The sequence below is a fragment of the Podarcis cretensis genome (genome assembly GCF_951804945.1).
Source record: "Podarcis cretensis genome assembly, chromosome: 1".
Classification (NCBI taxonomy): domain Eukaryota; kingdom Metazoa; phylum Chordata; class Lepidosauria; order Squamata; family Lacertidae; genus Podarcis; species Podarcis cretensis.
The window spans coordinates 101,206,001-101,229,215 of record NC_137170.1 but is presented as its reverse complement, the minus strand read 5'-3'; the positions used below and the strand labels follow the sequence as shown (position 1 = coordinate 101,229,215).

Sequence of the window (23,215 nt, the reverse complement as noted above, 5' to 3'; positions counted from 1 at the left end):
TAGTCTAAAATAATAGCATATTTCAGATAAACTAAATCCATTAATGAGCAAATAAAAGTAAGGAGAAGGAAGGGGTGTTATTTATTTAAAACTTCCAAGGATTTGAGAATTATTTATTGTAAACAGTTGCTGCCTAGATATATATTAGACTTTGTGGCTTATAGTAGAGAACAATTACCTCCAAATAGGCTTATGTAGCTTATCACTTATTCATTACAGTATAATAAACAACACTTACAACACCATTATGGCCTTAGTATGTTCCTCATGCATTGTTGGAGTAATTTTACAATAATCTTGTAATGCAGGCCAGTAGTAAAAAAGGTAAAGGTAAAGGTACCCCTGCCCGTACGGGCCAGTCTTGACAGATTCTGGGGTTGTGCGCCCATCTCACTTAAGAGGCCAGGGGCCAGCGCTGTCCGGAGACACTTCCGGGTCATGTGGCCAGCGTGACATCGCTGCTCTGGCCAGAGCCAGAGCCAGAGCCGCACACGGAAACGCCGTTTACCTCCCTGCTGGTAAGCGGTCCCTATTTATCTACTTGCACCCGGAGGTGCTTTCGAACTGCTAGGTTGGCAGGCGCTGGGACCGAGCAGCGGGAGCGCACCCCGCCACAGGGATTCGAACCGCCGACCTTTCGATCGGCAAGCCCTAGGCGCTGAGGCTTTAACCCACAGCGCCACCTGCGTCCAGTAGTATTAGCCCTTAAATAGGAGTGGAGTAAAATTTTAAATCAAAATTTTAGAGTGTCAGTGTGGTATACAGTGAGGATGGGAGGTGAGGGTTCCAATTTCTGCTCACTGAGTGACCTTGGGCCAGTCACAGTCCCTCAGCTTGTGTGTAGAAACCACTGTACATTGTCCTAAATGTGTACCTACGCCACCCCTTACCTACACACTCTCACAGACTAACACAAAAGCATGAGTACTTATAAGAGAAAGTCCATACAAACTAATTGCACAGTAACCAATGTAAATTTGCCATATATTATATATGCAGGACAGCAATTATAATAAACACATTCACAGACAGTGAATGTCTATAAGAGAAAGCAAAGTGGTTTGAGCATAGCCTTGTGTTTTTAAAACCCAAGACGACTGCCATGTAAGCAAAGTTTCCCTATTCTAGCTCTTGATAGCTGATCCTGTAGCAATGGAAAATGTTAGGGCAATCCTTGAGAGTAGTGTGGAAGGTAGAGGAAATCATTGGAGCTGTGTCAACTAGCCAAACACAGCCAAAAATATGGGTAGATATTAAGTGGGTTTTCAAATTCTATGGATGGGCCTGTATTAAGGAGTGGTTTGATGAGGTATATAAGTGGGGAGCTTAATGGAAAAAGACTTTACTTGACACCTAAGTGATACCCATGTTTGTCCAAAGAAAACCCAAATCTGTAGATTGAAGACACAGGGTCTGTGCATTTAGCAATCTTCTGAGAATCAAATAGTTGGTCTTCCTAGTGATTCCTGTCACATCTGCCCAACAGGTAAAAAGGTAATAGAAAAGGCAGTTCCAATGGAACTCTGTGGTCATGCCAACCACAGTGAGCCAAACTGAATGCTTACTCAGGGAATAGTGGTAAGGTTTATTTGTCATAAATGAAAAAAGAGCATTGGCTAATTTATTGAACTGCCTTATGTTGCGAGAGAAGCTGTTGGTATAATCAATCTATTAAGATGCTGTGTTTAACAATATATCCTATTTTTATTACTTGTAGTATATAAAATGTTCATTCATTGCAGATGTTTGCCATCATTATTGTGTTAATTCTGAATCCTGCACCATTGCTGATGATGGCAATGTAGAATGTGTCTGTCCTCTACGATATGAAGGTCCAAAGTGTGAAACAGACAAATGTATAAAATGCCATGGAGGGCAGTGCATTCTGGACAAGGAAAGCGATGACATAATGTGCAAGTAAGTTTACATTATGATAAATAGTTAAATAGGAGGAAAATATTTTAACAGTGCAATGCATGCACAGTTAATCAACATGTATCAAAATAGTGGCACACAGTATGACTACTTGTGTATCAAGTCTGTGGTTCAAATGTACTTGAACTTGAGTTGGTGCCATATATATGAGATTTTAAAATGCACATATATACTAATTGTTCCAATCAGCACAGAGATTCAAAACAAGCCAGAAGGCAAAAAGAACAAATATCCCAGGAAATTGTGAGTGTGTGTCTGTGTGAATGGGAGGGATGAAAATCATTAGTACCTTCCACTTTCCTGCTAAAAATGTAACATATTAATCAGTGACTTCTGATTATTACCTGGATATAAATTCACATTCTTCAATCATTCATCTCAGAATAAGGACCTGGGCATGAGTAAGTCAGTCTGCTGTTTTCATATCACACAATTAGGATAATTGGCATGTGTTTTACTATGGAACTGTCAGGACCATCCAGATATGAACAATTTGCTTATCTTTGGATATTTATTTATTATCCAAGGGCTTCTGACCTTCCTATGCATTATCTTTTTTTCAACCTTGTACAATCAAATAACTGACAATGTAAACAACATGGGTTGGTAGTGACTTTGATTTCTAGAATCTGCATTCAACAGTAATAGTGTATCTAACAGTAATGATGTTTCCCCTATAGCTGCACAAATGGAAAGATTGCATCCAGTTGTCAATTATGTGATGGTTATTGCTACAATGGTGGTATATGTCAGTTGGATCCAGAGACAAACATACCCATCTGTCTGTGAGTATGCTGCTGTATCTGACAATCATTAGAACATTTTTACACCCAATCAATTCCTTGTGCCATTTTATCTTATTTTCTTACCAAGTGTGGTGGTAATGAATTTTTTGCTGATCCAGGTCTCTCTTTTTTGGTTTTTGACAGTTTTCAGAGTTTTAACTGGAAATGATAGAGGGGTGATTGGCATCTTTAATTACATAGTATATGTTATAACTGCTCTTTGTACCCACTTGAATTAGTGCATAGATAGATATGCTGAGCATATTTTCTCCTTGTACGTTTTAGCATCAAATGTGTATATCTATCTATCTACTATCTATGCATTTAAAATATGTTCGGCAAAAAAAGGCAGAATATTTATTTATTTAGCTGTATTTTACTGAAATTCTGCAGATGCTCTGTGGGATTTAAAAGTCAGCGCTGTGACCAGAAAGTGAACCCTTGTGATTACTACTGTCAGAATGAGGGAATTTGCACTTTAACTGCGTTTAATGAACCGAGATGCAAGTAGGTTTAACCTTCCACTTAATGCTGCGCATTTTGTGACATCATTTCAGGCCACAGTTCATTGGTCCACATCATGCACATCCATATACATTTCACAATTTATACTTAATCTCAGGGTTCATTTGTGCAATAAAATGCAGCTTTTGTGTAGTCTTGCTAATGAGTGTATTCAAATAGTGTCAGATATGCTACTGCTATATTATTAGGACAGGATATTATACTACTATTTATCTACATAATGACAATAAGGTGACATGTCAGGAGGTTCATAAATAAGTCTATATTTAAATAGCTTGAAGTTTATAAAAATGCCAAATTACACATAAATACATCGTTTGATATTCTAAAACCTTACCCTTTAATTCTACAATGTACAGATTAATTGAACAAGGAAAGCAGACAGTTTGTCAGCTGTTGGAAGTGATAAACATCTTAATCAATGTAATAGAAAAGAAATTTTAAAGCAATTACTCCAAACAACAACAAATTAGAAGATCTGCCTTATCTCTTTACTATGTACAATTTATCTTCATTTATTGCCAACTTTTAATCACAATTCAGATATGAAGCTACACTTGTCTTGTGCAACAGGAAAATGAATTATCTTGAATTCGAAACTCATTTCTACTGAGATTAGATGCAATCCCACACTTAATTAAGTATGCTTATAGAATAAGCATAAACATACACTGTGTTTTGTGGGCATAATTTAGGGCTGCCCCATATCACTGAAAGCAACCTTATATTATGGTGGAGCCACTTTGGTTCCCTAATGTTTGAAAGCTGCTTCCCATTTGGATTGCTTGAGGAGCATGGAGAACCTTACACACAATGTGCTTGTGCCAATCCATACATTTAGCAGTCTTAAAATAGAGCATATGCAATTTAAAGCTGCTGCTACAAATAAACAGTTCTCTAGTTGGCCATTTTAATTTTTCGCAGTTCATACGTTCTGCTAGCAGCATGCTTTAAGTATGGCATGTCAAGTTTCTCTCTCCTTCTTTATATATGGATCTCCTTTGTGTACAGACTATCAGTGAAGAGGTTTAGGAAGAAAAAGGTTCTGTTTTTAAGATGTGAACTAGACATTATTTAAGACATGTTTGGCATCTAGGGTGTGCTATGTAATGTATCCCCCAGCATAAATCTTACTTTTCCTTTGAGTTTTTCCTGCCAGAGTATTTTGTGTACAGTGGTGCCTCGCAAGACGAAAAGAATCCGTTCCGCGATTCTCTTCGTCTAGCGGTTTTTTCGTCTTGCGAAGCAAGCCCATTGATGGCTTAGAGGATTAGCACTATTAGCGGCTTAGCGGCTTTTAGCGGCTTAGCAGATCAGCTGATAAGCGGCTTAGCGGCTTAGAAAAAAGGGGGGGGGAAGGAAAAAAACCCCGCAGGAACTCGCAAGACATTTTCGTCTTGCGAAGCAAGCCCATAGGGAAATTCGTTTTGCGAAGCGCCTCCAAAACGGAAAACCCTTTTGTCTAGCGGGTTTTCCGTCTTGCGAGGCGTTCGTCTTGCGAGGCACCACTGTACTCAGATTTTGTGTACCCATTCGCTATTTTATTTGCAATATTTGCTTATGTCAAGTGCACTTACAGTGCAATCCTATACACATCTACTCAAAAATAAGCCCACAGAGTTCAATGGGACATACTCCTAGTCAGGTGTGTGTAGGATTGTAACCTTTGTGGTTGTTGACTGTTCTTAACTCATTTAAAGTTATTATAAAATAAATAAAGCCCACTATATAGAATACTTTATCAAGAGTGATACTATTGTTTTATTTCAGGAACCTTTTCAACCTGTGGGCCACATTCTCTTGTAGGGAAACTTTCCAGAGACCACATGCCAGTGGTGGATGGGGTCAAAGAGGGTGAAACCATGAATGCAACTCTTACCTTTCAGCAGCAGGCTGCATTCCAGCTACACAAACCCTACACTCTGTCTAGAGATATATGAACCAGGCAGTAGGGCTGGGCGATACCTGGTTTTTGAACATCGTGATATACTGATATATCATAATGTCTGAAACTTTGTAGGGGCATTGGCAGGCTTAACGGTTTCCCCCCACATCCTAATTTTTGCTGGTGCCTGCTCTTGTGATTCTCTCCCTGCTGCAAGAGGCAGGGAAGAGCTGAGCAAACAGAGTTAACAGGGGCTGCAGGAATCAAAATCTCATAGTTTTTCCCACATTGTGACTTTTGCATAGCACACACAATGTGATATTCATGATATACTGCTAGATCAAAGAATATCATGGCGTGGACTTCAAACTGGTTTTGGACAATATATTGATATATCACCCAGCCCTACCAGGCAGGAAGCATTATTCCAATTCAAGGATGCATTCCACAAAGCCAAACGGACTCAAGGAGGATGTGGAGTAGAACTGGGGTGAGGGGCATGTCCTGAGGAAGTGGTGTGGCCAGGCAAAAAGGTATGGAGGGCTACTTTCAGTTCCTGAGCTCTAGGCTGTTCACCCCTATTTTATTTGCAGTAGCTCCTAGTATTTTGCCGTGACCCAAAGCATAAGCATGACAGAGTTGGGGAAGTTTTAAGGGATATAAGCAAGGAATATATTCCTAAAAGCTGGAGGTCACATACATGGATAGATCCCTCCCCAACGCAGCAGGTCTTAATAAGATAATTTTAAAAGTAACTTTAAACTAATTTAAAAATCCGTCTTAAGGCTATACCATTATTAGGCCAGCTGAAATATCACAGAATAATGTCTGCTGCCTCTTCTCACATTCTGTCTTAAGATTTACCAAACCACAGTCTGAGATCCATGGCTTTCTCACCAGCCACTTACCCATCCCCCAACCCTCTTGAGTTGTTACTCTAGCCTGATGAAGATTTCTGGAAAACTCATAAGCTTGCACACTACTCTGCGACATTTTGGCCTAATAAAGGCACTGCCCTAAGATGAGTTAAGAGGTTTATTATTGAATCTCATAGAATGTTGTCTTTCATTATCTGTTCTTTATAAAATGATATGTAAACTGGCAATATTGAGTTATACTTCCTCTTTGAATCTAAAAACAACAAAAAGGTTCTCTAATATGGTTCATCTAAACATACGTGGCTGCCCAAATAAATCCAAGGCACACAGATCCAAAACAGACCACTCTTTCTGTCTCCCTTATAAACACTGTAATTGCTTCCTGAAGCCTCATCATCATTTTACATTAACCAGCTCATTTCATTTGTCCTAAGCCATATCATCCTGAAGATATAAATCTACTCTACTCAAATGTGCAGAAAGGTTGAAGACCAACCAAGACGCATTAGTTACCTAATGTAATCAAAAACAGAAAATGATCTTGGGCGTTATCTTGATTATCTTAGACTGAACTCATTGGGACCTGCTGTTCAGTGGATATGTACAGGACTGCCCCACTTTGCGTGTCGAGGTCCCACAAGCCACCCCCAAATAAATCACAATTCACACATAATTTTTGTTTAAAGTTTTTGGCATAATTTTGGCCACAAATTTATTAAAATACATAAAAGTGAGTGGTTGCTTAAGCATTGGTTCCGACTATCTGTCACCGCCATCGGGACAGGACTGACTTCAGGATTCCAGCAAAAGCCAGTCGGGGAAAACAATATTGGGGAGAGCATGGAGCCGGGCACCAGACCCTCACCTCCCCCCGCATGCTCCCAGGAGCTTGCGCGGCCCAAGCCCCAACCAGGGATTTGGACGAAAGGATGGCAAGCCCCTAGATTTCTTTAATGGAATTCCCTTGCAGCAGCAGCATTGGAGGGGGCAGGCACCACCAATCCATACCCCTCCACCAACCATTTTTTTAACCAATGCCTAACCACAACCTTACAAATTGTGACGATTTGCTACGCAGTAGGCAAAAACCAGATGGCACCAGCCAATCAGCCAACTGGACAAAATTCCTACCAGGCCCCTGCCCCAAAAACAGGCGACCCCATGACAGGCATAGCAAGGTCAATGCAAAGACCAATACCTAGGGAGGGTGGGTGGGTGGCAGCAAAGAGAACAGTCAGTGCTGCGTATCTTCATTTAAAACCTTTTAGCCCTTCCCCTTAATTGGCAACATCAAAATTACCCTAGTAACAGGAAACTACCCAATCCTTGCTAATGGCTATCCAAAGGATCCCACCCAGCAACAAGGGGGTGGCGTACCAGACCCCACCGCAACACATGCTCTCCAGGAAGGAGAACACTCTAAATCAGTAGGTTGCTCAGATATCAGTGAATCACAAATATACGCAAAACACTCCTTTTATGAATGCCACTTTACTTAAGTACACTGCAGAATGGCAAAATGCCGTCAGTGCTTCAGCCTACAATGTGGATTGAATGATTGAATGTTTACCCTTAAAAATGGATATGGCTCTTGTAGAAAGCCATTGTTCTCATCAAACAATTGAAATTTTATGAATGATATGAAACATCCATATGCATTCATCTACACCTCTGTCAAGTGAGGACAGAACTGTATAATACAACAACAATCACTAACATTTTCTTAACCGTTTCACAGTCAATGGATTCTTTTGAAAAATGCTACTCTTCAGCATACTGAACCATAACAAATTTATAAGAACATTTTAAAATTAAACAATATTATCAAAAATATTTTGATTTTTTTCTTCAAAATCAGGCCCTTTAAAATGTACAATTTTTAGTCTAGAATTGGCACACACCTTTTTTCAGCATTAATTCTGCAGAATCATGTGATTGCAGTATGTAAATAACAGGTTGGATTCAAAAAGTTTGCTTGCAGAGGAAGCTTCTTTTGTTTGAAAAAAAGGAACCTTTACAGTGGTCAGATCTGCACTTTATTGTTGCAGGCGAGTTTTTGCAAATTTCCTCTTCTTCTTACCACCCCCTGTACCCTCTAAAACTCTGCTCTGGAGCATTGGGAGATCCTACAGAAAAGTGTTGGAAGTAACATTGTGAGGGGAATACAAGGCAAGGATAGTACCATTACAAGGAACCCTTTGTTGCAGCTAGTCGTCTGATTACAGAAAGTGGCCTAAACCACAACCAACAATTCTAATATACTTTATTTGAGAATTTTAGATTTTATTACATATATGAAGTCTTCATTAACAGTGGAAAAGTCAGGGGAAAGAGGAATGAAAGATTTAGGACAAGTGTAGATTGCTGTGTGAGAACTATTGTTCATGAAAAAGTAAAGCAAGGGCTTTATTTTATGCACAAAGTTCTCAACATTTCACCCTCAAATGCAGATTTTGAGAAGAGGAAAGCACAATTAATTATTAATCTTATCCATACTTCACCATTACAGGGTTGGTTACAGCAATTTATAATTCAATATTTTTTTAAAAAAAATAATAGTTCAAAAATAATTATAGACAGAGGAATGTGGTGGGTAGAGAGATGTGTCTTCAGCATACAAAGGTATCTTTGGCCCAACCAATCCTTCACACTAGGAGAAGCCAGTGCAAGAGATCCCACTAGTACAACAGGAGTTCTCCTTGTTTTCCTCCACACCTCCCCCAGATCCATTCTGGAGGGTCAAGAGAACCCCCAGAACAGCATGCAGGAGGACAAAAAGGGGACTTTACTGTCTAGCAAGCATAAATGATTGTGCTTAAGGAAAGAGCAGATGACTTCCTCCTTATATAACGAAGGTGCCAGATGTACCTCCATAGGGAGGGAATGCCACAACTGCCACAGATGTTGTCTTCACCTGGCCACGCAAACCCCTGCACCTTTCAAAAAACAAACACTACTGAGGGCAGTGGGCTTAAAATTGGTTTTGTTGTAGATGGACTCCTTCAGGCAGGGATTAAGTTGAAGAAATAATAATAATAATAATAATAATATTAATAATAATACAGAGTAGGGCCCCTCTATTGATCTTAACCCACAAGAGCATCTGTAGGGAACAATCTGGTATTTCGGATATTTTGGGCCTAATTTGTTTAGGGCTTTAAACACTAATATGAGCACCTTGTATTGGCCCCAGAACCAAACTCGCAACCAATCCAGCTACCATTAAGCACTTTCAAGAATACAGTGGTGCCTCGCAAGACGAAATTAATCCATTCCATGAGGCTCTTCGTATAGCGGTTTTTTCATCTTGCGAAGCAAGCCCATTGACAGCTTAGCGGATTAGCGCTATTAGCAGTTTAGCGGCTTTTAGCGGATCGGCTGATAAGCGGCTTATCAGCGGATCAGCTGATAAGCGGCTTAGCGGCTTAGGAAAAGGGGGAAAAGGGGGGGGGGAACCCGCAAGACATTTCGTCTTGCGAAGCAAGCCCATAGGGAAATTCGTTTTGCGAAGCGCCTCCAAAACGGAAAACCCTTTCGTCTAGCGGGTTTTCCGTCTTGCGAGGCATTTGTCTTGCGGGGCACCACTGTAGTTATGATATGTGTAGAGATCCTATGGTAATTAATAGGAGATAGAAATGTTAGCCTCAGCTAGATTTGTGCCCAATGTGTTCACCATTTATAATAATAATGCAATAATAAATTATAACCAGCCACCTGATTTCACTGTTTCAAAGTTAAGGTACTAAGATTTGACATATGAAAGATTTTTCTCCAAAATAAGGTTCTGTGATTTACAGCACATCCACAGATAGATGGACATATTTCTTCTACTGCTACCATTCGACAATATGTCATTCCCCCTGTTTTTGAGTATTTGCAGTCTACACCATTCAAAGGTGTTGAAATGAGTATTGCTAGTACCAGGAAAATAGTCTGCTAATTATAATAATAAATAGCTACTCTGGCTTTAATTATTATTTTTCAACGTTAATTTAGGCTACATAGTATGATTTTCTGCTTTTCTGTTTTGTGTTGTCATCACGTGTGGACTTAGCACATGTAGTATGCTATTACAAATGGTGTTTTATTTATCACCTGTGAAATCTAAATGTTATTGTAAACCATAGTAATATTTGCTGCACTGTACTTTACGGATTTTTAAAGCAAGAAATATAACTTTGTAGATTTTCAGTTAAGTGTACAAATATTACAGAAATAAGTTTAGAACTTAAAATCAGGAAGCACTGTATCACATACATCAGTGCTACATTAGTTGTGGTATTATGACTTATAGCCAGCACCATTTAAAGAAAGTAGCAAGTTATTTATGTGTGTTGCTCCCTAGCAATGAATCTGTTGCCATCAAGCATAAGTAACATGTAAACTGTCCCATATAAACTACAAATATGTAAAGAATTTTAAAAATTTGTATTTTCAGAAATAGGGCCAGATACTCACTGCATATAAACACTTTCATACTTCTTCCCTGGAATGTATCCAAACTTTTAGTATATTTAACTTTTTATCTTCTCAACTCTCTTATACCAAAGTATGCTTCCAAAAACCATAGTTTCTGTCTGATGGTCTATTGCGCCCCTAGGCCCCCAACCCTTCCGCAAGTAAATAACTTCACACTGACACGTAGTCAGTATCAATTGTTAAGTTAATGGGCAAAATTTCAGCCACAACTATATTGGTTACAGCAAAGTGAGCGGTATTGCGCTAGGCACTGACAAACTATCACTGACTCCTGCCCTCCCAGCAGGGAGTCTGAAAGGGTAAACGCCAAACGAGGGAGCAACATCGATGAAGACCAACCGAAGATAACCCTGGGGTTCCTGTGGTCCTGGCATGGCCCTAGCCCCTCAAGCGGACTTCGGATGAGATCCAGGACCCCCAGATTCCTTTACCGGAATACCCTTATTCATGGAGGGACAGGTGATGGCCACACCTCCCCTCCTGCACACTTCAATAAGCCAATGCCTAACCGCCAAACCTTACACAGTTGTGACGATTGCTAAGGGGGTAGGCGAAAACCAAGTGGACACTGCCAATTTGCCAAATGGAAACATTCCTACCCAGCCCCTGCTCCAAAGCAGGCAACCAACCAATATCCGAAGCAAGGCCAAAGCAGAAACACCTACAAATAGGGGCGGGGGGGGGCGGGTGTTCGGCAATGTGAAGCAAGTGCCTCAGCCACATCTCGCTGCCGCTTTTATAGGCCTCCACCAATCACGCCAACTGCACTGATTGGCTCAAACAGCCTGGTATGATTGTGGGGCCATACAGACAAGGTCTGGGCCATGCTCAGCGCCTTCAACCTGGTGGGGGTCCTCTCAGGGGCCCGTGCGCAACCAGGACCCTCGTTAAAGAGGATCCCATTTGCAGGTAAGCTAGGGCTGCTATATAGACCTGAAAAATTGAATAGTGGTGCTCCCCCTCTCCCCAGATGCATGTGTGTTCACGCATACACATTCAGCGCAGCCATATAACAGATTGCCACATCCTTTTGGTCATGCAGAACCTTCCTGGGGTTGCATGGCAACTGCAGGCAAGGGCGGAGCCTGCATACACATTCTATTCCACCCAGTCTCTCTTCCAACATTCTGCTGCTATTAGCAAGATACTTAGAAACCATAGATTAATTGCATTTCTCTATATAGGATAGAAGCAGATGTGATACTAAAACAAGTTTTTCCAATAGTTAACATGTTTGGGATGGAGATACAACAGTGCAAACATATACAGGACAGATGGCAGCAAACATTAAGACAGATGATAGCAAACACTTGTACTATTAGCTTAAATTTAACTTTGATGATTTCTTCTTGACTTAAAGGTAACTTTCATACAAGTATGAAAATAGAGTTGCTTTTAATACTTTTTTATGCTGAATTGATCAAGTGTGTGTGGTTCACAGTGTGCAAAGAACAGGCTAATTGACTTGAACATTACATCGCTACAAATTCTATTTCAGCGTTAATGAACCTCCTTGCCTGAGGAAATGTGTGTGTGTGTGTGTGTGTGTGTGTGTGTGTGTAATCAGTCTGTAGACAGATTTTACTAGAACAAAAGCTAGAAGTGTACTTTTCCTTGGATAAGCAAAATTAACAAATTAATAACAATAAATACCACCAATATGTATTTCATCTAATGAAATATTATGGTGGCTATCTCTACACCATACAACATGCCAAACAATTTTTCTCATCTTAAGAAGATGAACATTAAAATGTCCTGCTTTACTCTTGCCTTTATGATGAAAAGGGGGCTCAAGTACTGGCAGATAGAATACCTGTCTTCCATCCATGAGATGTAGAAAAGTTTAAGGCTTTGTTACAGGATTGCCTTCTTTTTTACTCCTTTCAATCAATTGACAAGAATAGTTAACTAGTTTGCTCCTCAGCACTGTCTCATAAAATTTATATCTGGCATGATATAAAGCAGACAATTTTTTTGTGCCTACATTATCAGAAACCAGGTACAGTATAACTCTATTTCAGTCTCCTTCAGGCATCTTCCTAGATGCTCCCCCCCCCCATTGACAGACATCTCTGAGGTAGAATTAGTTTTAACAGAGTGATCTCATTTGACATTGCTTCTCTGGAAACCATTCCACCCCCACCCGCAATCAATTAATGCAGGAGTATCAAACATGGTGTTTTCCAGATGTTGTTGGACTCCAAAGCTCAGCAACCCCTGCCATTATGTCCAAAGGTTGAGAGCTGTAGCCCAAAAACAGCTGGAGGGGGCACCAGGTTGACTACCCATGAAAATCAGCCAATTAAAATAATGCAGCCCAGGTATCACCCAAGCTTAATGGATAACAAGTAACTCATTTCAGAATATTCCATTTTTAATAGCTTTTCATTTCTACTTGTGGCCTGTTCATAAAAAACCACAATTATTGCTCAGGAACAGAAATAATTGCTACTTATATGTCTAGGATTCCTATTTTGGTGCTTCTATTAGTCTAAAGTCAATATATTTTAAGTTAAGACATTTTGCAAAAGACACAGGAGAGAATAATAAAATGAAAGCAGATTTGTAAGTAAAAATGAGACTTCCCGGTTTGTGAATGTTTAATGTCATCAGTCTCTACTAACAAGAGACTTTATATTTAGTTATTATCTGTGACTTTCATTGCAGGTTTTGATACCCAGTGTTAACAGTACAAACTGGCATTTTTGTATTACCACTTAACTATTTTATAAATTTTATTATATATTTTGATAAATATTGAAGAAATGAAAATGGTAGCATCATTACACCTTACTGGAGACAAAATGTGTTTACTCTAGAACATGATTTTTTGGTCATTAATGTGGGCTATGTCTATTTAATATATTTTTGTATAATTTGTAGGTGTGAATTGATTTTATTATCTTAATTGGGTTGTTTTAGATGCTCCACCAACTGGTCTGGTACACAGTGTGAGAGGCCAGCTCCTAAAAGCAGCAAATCTGACAATATCAGTACAAGTAAGTTTTTTTGAATAACAGTGTTAATATAATTTAAGCCGTTATTTAAGGAACAAAGCATTTTTTGATAGCAGTGGAAGTTATTGGAATGGGCATTTTGCTACTGTTATTGACATTAATTTATTGTATCTTTATTTTTTAGATCTTATGATTTAAGTGGAAATTGTTCAATTCAGTTGTGTATTTTTTGATATTTTCTTTATTGTTTATGACTACTTTTGTTATGTTTGTAATGTAAATCTTTTCATGTTGTAAGCTGCCTTGGGCATGGTTTTAACTTTGGAAAGGCAGCATACAAATAAAACGATGGTGATAATTGACCATTCCTGTGGACATGTGGGTCGCTCTGATATGAAAAGTATGGGGCAACTGTTAGAGCCTAACTATGTGAAATGTTTATTATGTAGTTTGCCTTTGCAAACATTTTCTTTCACAAATTGACAGCATGGAAGCTCACAATTTGGAATGGGACACTGGAAAGGGGGAGGTTAATTCTTTACACCGACGCAGTCCTGATATGGATAGGGGGCCCTGCATCTGCAATTTACATTGGACCATTTAATCAAATGGAAGATTCTTCTCCCTTGCCATGCCATTTGCAGTATTAGGGAAGGGGTAATGATCTCAATCAGGATCAAATAAGGGTAAAGGTTAAAGCTCTGCTACCCCTCCATGCCTGAATCCCAATCAAGGTCCCCACAGTGGCAGGTAATTTGTGAACTAAGAAGCATGACATCTAGTTTGGGCCATAAGAAGACAATAGGAAAGTTTACAAGTGATGGATAAAGTTTGGTTTCAGTTAGGAGAATTGCAGAATAAATCGAAATTAATGGAAAACTAGGTTTTGAAAAAGCACTTGTCAGAAAAGAAAGTGCACCAAATCAAAGTTAGTTATGTAACTAAGAAAATTCACTTTTAAAAAGAATTAAGTGTTTCTTGCACACAATCTGGGCTATTGTGTCCAAGAGGATAACCGGGCAGGACCTGTTTGTGCTCATCAAGTAAGATATACATATGCAGAAACATGTCTTTGCATATGTATACTCTCTAACTGGGTTAGATACCTATTTAGACAAGTCGGTGGTTAATAAGTAGTTAAGAAAAAGTTAAGTATGGTCCCTAGATCATTACATTTGAGAAGTCAAATGTAATGTTTCAGCAAATAAAAATGTTTGGCATGTCCTGTGCTTGGCAGAGTAGTATTTGGTTACAAACTTTAACCATATGGTATGGAATCATGATCACTATCCAGAAGGCTTGTAATCTACTTTAACAAACTGAAACTGGGATAGAATAAAAGAATTGTAGAGTTGGAAGAGACCATGAGGATCATCTAGTCCAGCCTCTTGCAATGCAGGAATATGCAGCTGCCTCACATGGTGATCAAACCTGCAACCTTGGCATCATCAGCACCACACTCTAACCAACTGAGCTATCTAGGAGACTGGTGACAGACTGATACACAAAGAGGGACTGGAGTATGACTGTCAGGTGGCAGTGAAATGGCTAATAAAGAGAAATTAAATAGTTCAACGAATGACTTAAGTAAAATGTCAGCTTTGAGAAAGGACTTTGAGAAAGGCAGGCCAACTGCTGGAACTTAATAGTAGAAGGAATTTAAACTTTTCATCTTGTCATGTAGAGAACCCAAAGATACTTCTCAGTAGAATATTTTAGAATCAGAACACTGGAATATAATGAACAACTCTAGGTCAGTCAGCGACCTGGTTCAGACGTTAGTTTGAAATGCAGTTAAACTGAACTATAGTTTAAAAGGTGAACATAATGTGTGCTACTGTAAATGCTTTTCCCTGTTCAGGCTGCTTCCACACTGCTGGGAGCTAAGATACGCTCCTGCTTAGTATCATGTCAAAACCAGAGCTGATGGTTCATTTCTCTCCAAACAAACCCACGAGCTGTAACCAAGGTTTATCCTTGGCTCACAGCTTTTTGGGAGGAAAGAAACTACAACTCAGGTTTCAGGTGACACAAAAACATTTAACAGCTTCCAGTATTCCATCCCTACCTTACCTTATCTATTTGTTAAAACCTGATCTACATTACAATCAAAGCTGCATGTCACTCTGCTTATTGAGGTATTATCAAAGTTTCCTTGCCAAGTGTTAAATTATCAGTAGTCAAACCTGTTTCTGTTATTTGTTGCAGGAAGCATTGCAATCATTGTTCCACTCGTCCTCTTGGTGACCTTGATTACTACTTTGGTAATAGGTTTGCTACTTTGTAAAAGAAAGCGAAGGTAAGAAATTTCTGTCGAAGGAAAAAGAAGCAATTTACTGGATAAGTTCTAAGGACAACCAACCTTGAATGGCGATGATGGTTGTGTAATTTCAGTCCAATCCTATCTCTGCATGGCACTGTGTGCAGATACTCCAAGGAATTTGCAATATGAAATACCAATGGGGAATATAACAGGAACAGAGGTGGGAGAGTCAATGGTAGGGCTTGATGAATTTGAGCAAATGTGATACACTTACTTAAAGCTTGATCATAGTTGGGAACTAGGATTAAGAAGATGAGTCAAAGGCCACATAGAAAAGGCACATTTTCAGAGGAGCCTTGAAGGAAAGGAACAAAATGACACCAGCTACATGTTCATGGCAAAAGTAAAACAAAGCAAAAAGAAGGGAGAATGGGCGTGACTGTTTAAGGCAGTAAGAGAGAGCTAGTGGAGCGGACGGCATGGGCATCAACAAATCAAGACCAACAGATACGATAGGTAAGGACAATATATTTAGGCTGGGTACACAAAGGGACAGCTAGTGAAGTGGGGAATCTACTGCTGCTACTACTGCTGCTACTACTAACAGCAACAGCAACAATTTATTTGTACCCAGCCAGATGGGTGGGGTACAAATTATTTATATTGCCCCAGCCACTCTGGGCAGCTTCCAGCATATAAAAAAACACAGTAAAACATTAAACCTTAAAAAGCTTCCCTATACAGGGCTGCCTTTAGATGTTTCCTAAATGTTATATAATTACTCAACTCCTTAACATCTGATGGGAGGGCATTCCACAGAGTGGGCACCACCATTGAAAGGCCCTCTGCCGGGTTCAGATAATTGTCATACCATCTGAATGTGGCAGAGGGCCTTTTCAGTAGTGGTGCACTTAGGTATGCAAGAAGGGCATTAAAACTTGGCAAATAACTGGATATAGCGTACAAAGAAGAGACGTGAAACCTATTTACCAAGGAGACCGGACATAGGCTAAAGAAAGGAAGACTTGGGAGGAAAGAGAACTGATTCTGGCTTAGACTTGCTGACCTTGATATTGCAATTAGACAACATAGTGGAGCAGCAGCAGTAGTAGTTGTTGTATTCTGCCCTTCATCCGAAGATCACAGGGCGATTCACACAAAAAATACAAAATGAGAACACAACATAAATAGTAAAAACAAAACAAAAACTCCCCTCCCAGAAACAAATAGAGCAATTGGCAGACAGAGAGACTGGAAAGCTGTGGGGTATCTGTAGAGGTAATGGGGCAACATATAAGTGGTACTGAAAGTCATAGGAATTAATAATGTTTTCCAAGGAGAGAGTTTAGTGAAAGAATAGTAAGAAACTAAGAAGAGAACTCTCAAGGGATAGTTGTAGAAGGGGTGTGTTTGCAGAGGAAAAGCTTCCCACTCTCCTTGGAAACATTGAAAATTAATCTGGCAAGGCAATCTCCCCGCCACCCTGAAAATCACTTCCTTCTTTTCACAGATTTTTTTATACACACACACACAACCCAATACAGAGATTAATTTTTTCACTCTTTCCCTTGTGATACCTTTTAGGGCAAAAACAATCCGACGACAACCAATTATAAATGGAGGAATCAATGTAGAGATTGGAAATCCATCGTATAATATGTATGAGGTGGGCCATAATCACAACGAAAGAGGTCTTTCAGATTTTACATTAAATCCAGAAAAGGTAAAATCAAATATTTGTTTCCTAATTCAAATAATTATGTTTTAAATAATAGCAAAATATTGTCATTGGGTAGGATCCAAAGGTATTCTTCCATTTGCAAAAAGAAGCTCTGATCCAGTTAAGGCTCCAGCTAATATGCAAGGAAGGGGTCAATTTTTGCAAATTTCTCTTCTCCCCTACAGCCCTCCTAAGTACTTCCCACACTATTTCAGAGTGTTCCAAAGCTCTCTGGAAGTGGGGAAAAATACAATTGGTGAAAATGCCTCCCTTTATTCAGTAGTGGCTGTGTTATGTACTGAGTTGAATAGGATCCAAACTGCAGCAGTCTGATTGGTCCTAGAACAATAGGATTCAGAATGCAGCAGTCTGATTGGTCCTAGAACAATGCAGCAGTCTGATTGGTTGGCAGGAACCACCCAATCATGCTCCAGATAGAAGTGAATCCACAACCTGATTGGCTTACAGTAGAGTTCCGGAATTAGCCAATCATGTGCAGCCCATTGTGTAAATAATGTATATAAAGCAGATACTTTGAGGGGACATTCATTCATTCCTCCTCACCACTATGAGCTGAATAAAGAGCATGAAATCACTTTGCAACTCTGAGTATATTTCAGGCTGGTAGCTTTTTGACTTGGTAGGGCTGAATTTTTTAACCTCCTCTTTCATCACAATAGGATTTTGACAGCACTTATTTAAGAAGCTTGCCATTATATGTGTAAAGACTGACACTGTCATTTTTTCTCTGCACATCTTTGGACAGGGAAAGCGTTTCCATGTAAGAGGGTCTAAGTAGCATTTTCAGACAAGATTGACTCCGCCCCTCTTACTTAGAAATTAAGCCATATCACATGACTAAGTTTGTGAATTTATGTATTGTTTACACCTATAGATCCACTGCCAGGAAACAAAACACATAAAAACTTTTAAAATGCCGGGAAAACTTGATTATACAGGTTTCCTCTCCCCAAAATCAATTTAACTATTTATAATCCAAAATGTACTTCTCTAAATTAAAACAAAAAACCCCAAAAGTATTCCAACCGTCAGGGGGGGACGGACAGTTTCATTTGAGCCATTAGAACAAATCAGAACATATTTGCAATGCATGGATCAGTCCTGAAAATGTGAAGCAATAATCTCTGCTCATGTGCAAAAGCTCATTACACCATACTAATCATAATTAACCTATGTTATGTCTGAGGTTTAGGAGAATATCTTCCAGATTTGATGAAGTATGTGGAGTCATAGCCAGATAGGAACAGTGCCCTAATGTTTCATTTCAGAAGTCCACTGACAAACTTATAGAAGAGCAAGGTAGAAATAATAAGAACAGAATGTGTGGCTTCAAGATTTTGAGAAGGGATTTTTAATTATGTGACATTTTCAGTGGGAGGGCTGTGGACCAGCCTCCACCACTCTTACTGATCAGGGCCTCTTCTGAAATGGAAAGACTCATTTGAATCCAACCCATTATTTCCAGAATGCTTAATCTATAAGTCACAAATGCAAACATTCATGTGTGAAACCAGCTCAGTATTATACACTGTAACAATTGTGAGTTGTTCCTAATATATATTGATTATTTTCAACTGAAAAACCGTAATACTTTCTTATCCCCGCCAGGTATTTGAAATCTGCACTAACCATATGCTTTTACCTAATTAATTTTGAAGACCTGTGATGGGAAAACACTCTCTTTCCCGCTGCTGCAAAATATCTCATGCCTGAGACTGCTCAATGACTTATTTTACATAATGACCATTGTACCATTCCCAAATTGTTCATTATTCAATGGTGATGCTGGAGCGATAGCAAGATAGTGAGCAAACAGTGTAAAAACTTAAGAACCGCCTGGAACTTTATAGGGATTTAAATTATTTTAATGATTATCACTGCCTGGATGGGTCAGAGTTAATGGTTTATCTGGCCCAGTGTTCTGTTTCTAGCAGTGTATCTAGAAAAATCACATATGGAATGAAGGCGTCAAAATCTGCTCCTCAGAGACATAGAGGTTCCATTTATTTAATGCCGACAACCAGTATTTGATCCATTCATGGAAAACAGATCTTATTCTTTTGAAATTCATCAGAGATAGCAGCCATCTGCACATCTCAGTGTCAATGAACGTTGTTTTTTTAAAAAGAATGCCAATCAAATGTTCTGGCATTATGCAAAAGGGATTTCTATCCCTAGATGCAATTTATCAATCCTTAATTGTTTTTTTCTAGACTAAAAAGACCTATATACTGAAGTGATTCTTTGTATGGAATGTGCAGTAACCCTTAATGGTTTTCGCTTTACTTTCCTGTACCTTTTCCAAATCTGTGATATCCTTTTTTAACATGGGGAGAGGCTTCTTTCATCTTGTACATGTGAAGTATTTTGAGGCACATAAAAATTCTGTCCAATCTCTTTGTTACGTGCCAAACGAACAGCCCCCCCCCCAGTTGCACACCTAACACTAGCAAAGTAGTTTTGCTAAGCTTTCAAAGAATCTCCCCAGCACTTAAAAGGAAACACTCCTGTTGTTCCAAATCACCATCATCTGTACAAGACCTTGAAGAATTATTTCAATACTATGATGTATACAGTTGCCCTATGACAGAGGAGTAGCTGGATTATGAATAGTTTTTAGAAATGGCCAAGTGTGTCCTAGTCAATTAATCAATGTATATACAATAAATTAGGGCTAGCCCCTAGGGCCTTTGAAAAAATGAAGATTACTCTAGTACAGAAATGCTTCCTGTACTAATGAAAGTATTTTTTAAACTTGTATGCATTAAAAAATATTTTTGAAAAAAGATAAAGTTCAAGTATGTAATTTTACTTGTTGCTTGTTCAATACTATTTAAAAGTGTAGAAGGAAAATGCAGTATTCTAAAACAAGAACTAAATGCAAAAAATTGCTGTATTTAAATGCAGGCCAGGTATATAGGGGGAGGGTCCACAGTCTTCAAGCTTCCCCACACAGCACCGCCAATCTACTTAAACTCTGACCTGAAAGGACCTTTAACAGCAGGGGTGAGAAACTGCCATTCATTTTCCATGCTCATTCTACCATAGCCCCTTACTCAAGAGTTAGAAATTATCTGTATGAGTTTACAACTGATAAAGGTAGCACTAATATGCAAACAAGTATTTAAATGAATGGTGTATTTAAAAATAGCCATACAATATGATATGAAACAGTATAAATGAATCTAGACCTGATGTTAAAAGTGAAAATGCAATTAATGTGCACATTTATTATGTGAATAACAGCTGCAGGGAAGCCTGGGGTGCCTGTGGGGATAGATATACAGCTGCAAATGGGAGCTCCCTTAGAAACACAAGTAGCAGTTTCAAAGAGGTGATTTTGTGGCAGGCAGATAAAGAATTTAAATTCTGCTCCCCACCCACCCTCACAATCCTGCTATTTAGATACATGCACATTAATTGTATTGACACAGTTCATGTCACATCTAGTTTGGCCCTGGAAATAAAGCAATGATAAGAAAGAAACTTATTCACAGATAAGTCATGTTTTGCTGTGTAGCATCAGCGCAGCATACCGATTGTTTGCTCCTTCAGAAAAATTAAAACAGACAAGGCACCCATTACAGGGGGGGGGGGGGGAGAGAAGGAAAGGCAGCCAAAGCAGTGAGTAACCAAATGAAAAAGAGACATCCAAGATGAGCATAAGCAAATTTATTACCTAATGAACTTTGAGTATTATAATACTTCTTCAGGTCTTTCAAAGAGAAATTGTCCAAAACTGTCTTCCACAGATGATGTGGTAGCCAGCTCTGAAGAAGAGTTATAATCCTCAAAAGGAACTGGACACTATGTTGTCATCAGCGCCATCTTGAAAACTTCAAATTGAATAGCTCTACCCCATTATGGTGCAGCCAGGTCCAGCTAAGAAATAATTTCAAATATTCAGTCATATTTAGACAGTAGTGTCGAAGGTGATGCTTTGACATCTGTTTTCACAGAAATCAGTGTTTGCACTCTTTAGCTAGTAATTCTAAGAGAAACTGCAGGCAAGATAGTAAGTGAGCATAACTAACTGAAAACCTTTTATCACACTAAAAGAAACAGACAGGAGGGAAAAATGCACAAATTTATGACAAACTATTTCTCTGGGAAATAAATTGTAATAATTTTTTCATTAAAATTAGGCTCAACTAGCCGCTTTATATTGATACCCTACATCAGACAAATGGTTTATCTGGAATATTATAGGCTGCTCAAAATAATGTGACAGTAACATTACACAGTATTTAGTGTCTTAATAAGCAAAATGACATGCCCAGTTAGATGCGTTCTCTGTACCTGATGGTGCGCTGGATTGTGTAACAGATTTTAGGGCAGTGGAACAAGTTTATGAGCACAAGGCACAGAACCGAAATAAAGTTAGTGGTAAACTTAAAAGGCTTTAAAATTAGTAGGTAGTTGGACAACAATGTTCCCAACGTTCTCTAAATTTCATCTGCTGGACTGGATCCAGACTTTGCTCCCTGCCGGTTAGAATATTCCAAGTGGCATTCCACTCAGAGTATGCTCCAGTTAAGTAGTGAAGGAAGCTGAATTTTGCCAATTCTCTCCCACACTCTTCCCGAGGGTTGGGGACCCTCCAGAACAGTGGGGGGGGGGGGTGGCGACACTGCTGGCAGCAAAGTGAGAGGGAAATTGGAAAAATTAACCTCCCCCTGCCACTCCTCTTCATAGATCAGAAGGTTTCCGTGGACAGAACAAGCCTTTATGTCCACAAGTCAAGACTGACTCCGACCCATAATAAATGAGTAATGAATCAAAGACCTTTAAACTTTCTTAAACATCAGTGACATTATTATTAATGATCATATTCATATGCAAGGATGCATGCATTTATATGAAATCATTTACACTCATTTGTAATGTGGTTTCCACAACTGGATATCATTTTGCATGTATTGCACCAAAACGTTCATAGGACGTTGTAGAGTTGGGAATCACTTTTTCTTTTCTTTTTTTTACAATATACAGCATGAGACAAGCAGACTGGACAGACCCATTCACTGGGCTTTTATAGGGCTTTAATTGTGAGCTTATCTGGCCATGAAAAATGGAGCTCAAGCCAATTGCATAGGCTATGGTTATATCACACAAAATTCAGCCCAATGCTATGTGTGTTTACTCAACAATAATTCTACTAAGTCTAGTATCTATTAGGTATGCATAAGGTTGCAGCCTTAATAATATCCAGAACTTTCCTTTAACCATATACTAATGATGAAAATTATCTAATATTTTTATGCATGCTTCAAGCATATTCTTTTTTTGTAAATAAAATGATACAGAAGCTATAAAGACATTACTATAGAAAAAAGGCATCTTGCAAAAATGCTCATAATTAAACCATAACAAAGTCTAATGACTAGATCTGTCCTATGAGCTCAATGTCAAGGTGGTCTGAATGATGTGGTTGCTTTTATATTCAGTATAATTACCAAGTGAAATATTGAAGTATATGAGTAGGATATTTAGAAATTAGGGAAAGTTTATTTAAGTCTGATCTAGTTGCCCCTTGAAACTTCTCCTACACCTTCCCTGCACAAGCACAACATGTGCATATGAGTTTCTCCATCAGCTGTCCTCATACAAGTGGAGAACTTGAGAGTCACTTCATGTACCTGTGGAACATGTATCCAAATGGACTGCGCACATGTGAATATATGTGTCTGTACACAGTAAGAAGGCAGGCTTTTAAAACACTATTCATTGACTTAGATCAACATCCAGGCTGGAGATGCACCTA

At 39.0% G+C, this 23,215-nt stretch overlaps 1 protein-coding gene and 1 long non-coding RNA gene across 4 annotated transcripts in view; one reads left to right on the top strand and one right to left on the bottom strand.

Annotated features, from left to right (window-relative positions):
• Positions 1–23,215, bottom strand: part of LOC307226585 — a 168,633-nt gene that overhangs the window by 22,939 nt on the left and 122,479 nt on the right. The gene's annotated exons all lie outside the window — the stretch shown is intronic.
• The window catches only part of LRP1B (LDL receptor related protein 1B), a 782,700-nt gene that overhangs the window by 757,597 nt on the left and 1,888 nt on the right, over positions 1–23,215 (top strand). For 2 of the 3 annotated variants that reach the window (XM_079992449.1, XM_079992448.1), the window contains 7 exons: positions 1,743–1,917; positions 2,616–2,720; positions 3,114–3,227; positions 13,413–13,489; positions 15,656–15,746; positions 17,295–17,433; positions 20,359–20,457. In XM_079992449.1, the coding sequence (XP_079848575.1) occupies positions 1,743–1,917; positions 2,616–2,720; positions 3,114–3,227; positions 13,413–13,489; positions 15,656–15,746; positions 17,295–17,433; positions 20,359–20,457 (800 nt within the window). The remainder of the gene's footprint in view (positions 1–1,742; positions 1,918–2,615; positions 2,721–3,113; positions 3,228–13,412; positions 13,490–15,655; positions 15,747–17,294; positions 17,434–20,358; positions 20,458–23,215) is intronic. The other variant, XM_079992450.1, reaches the window with a different exon arrangement.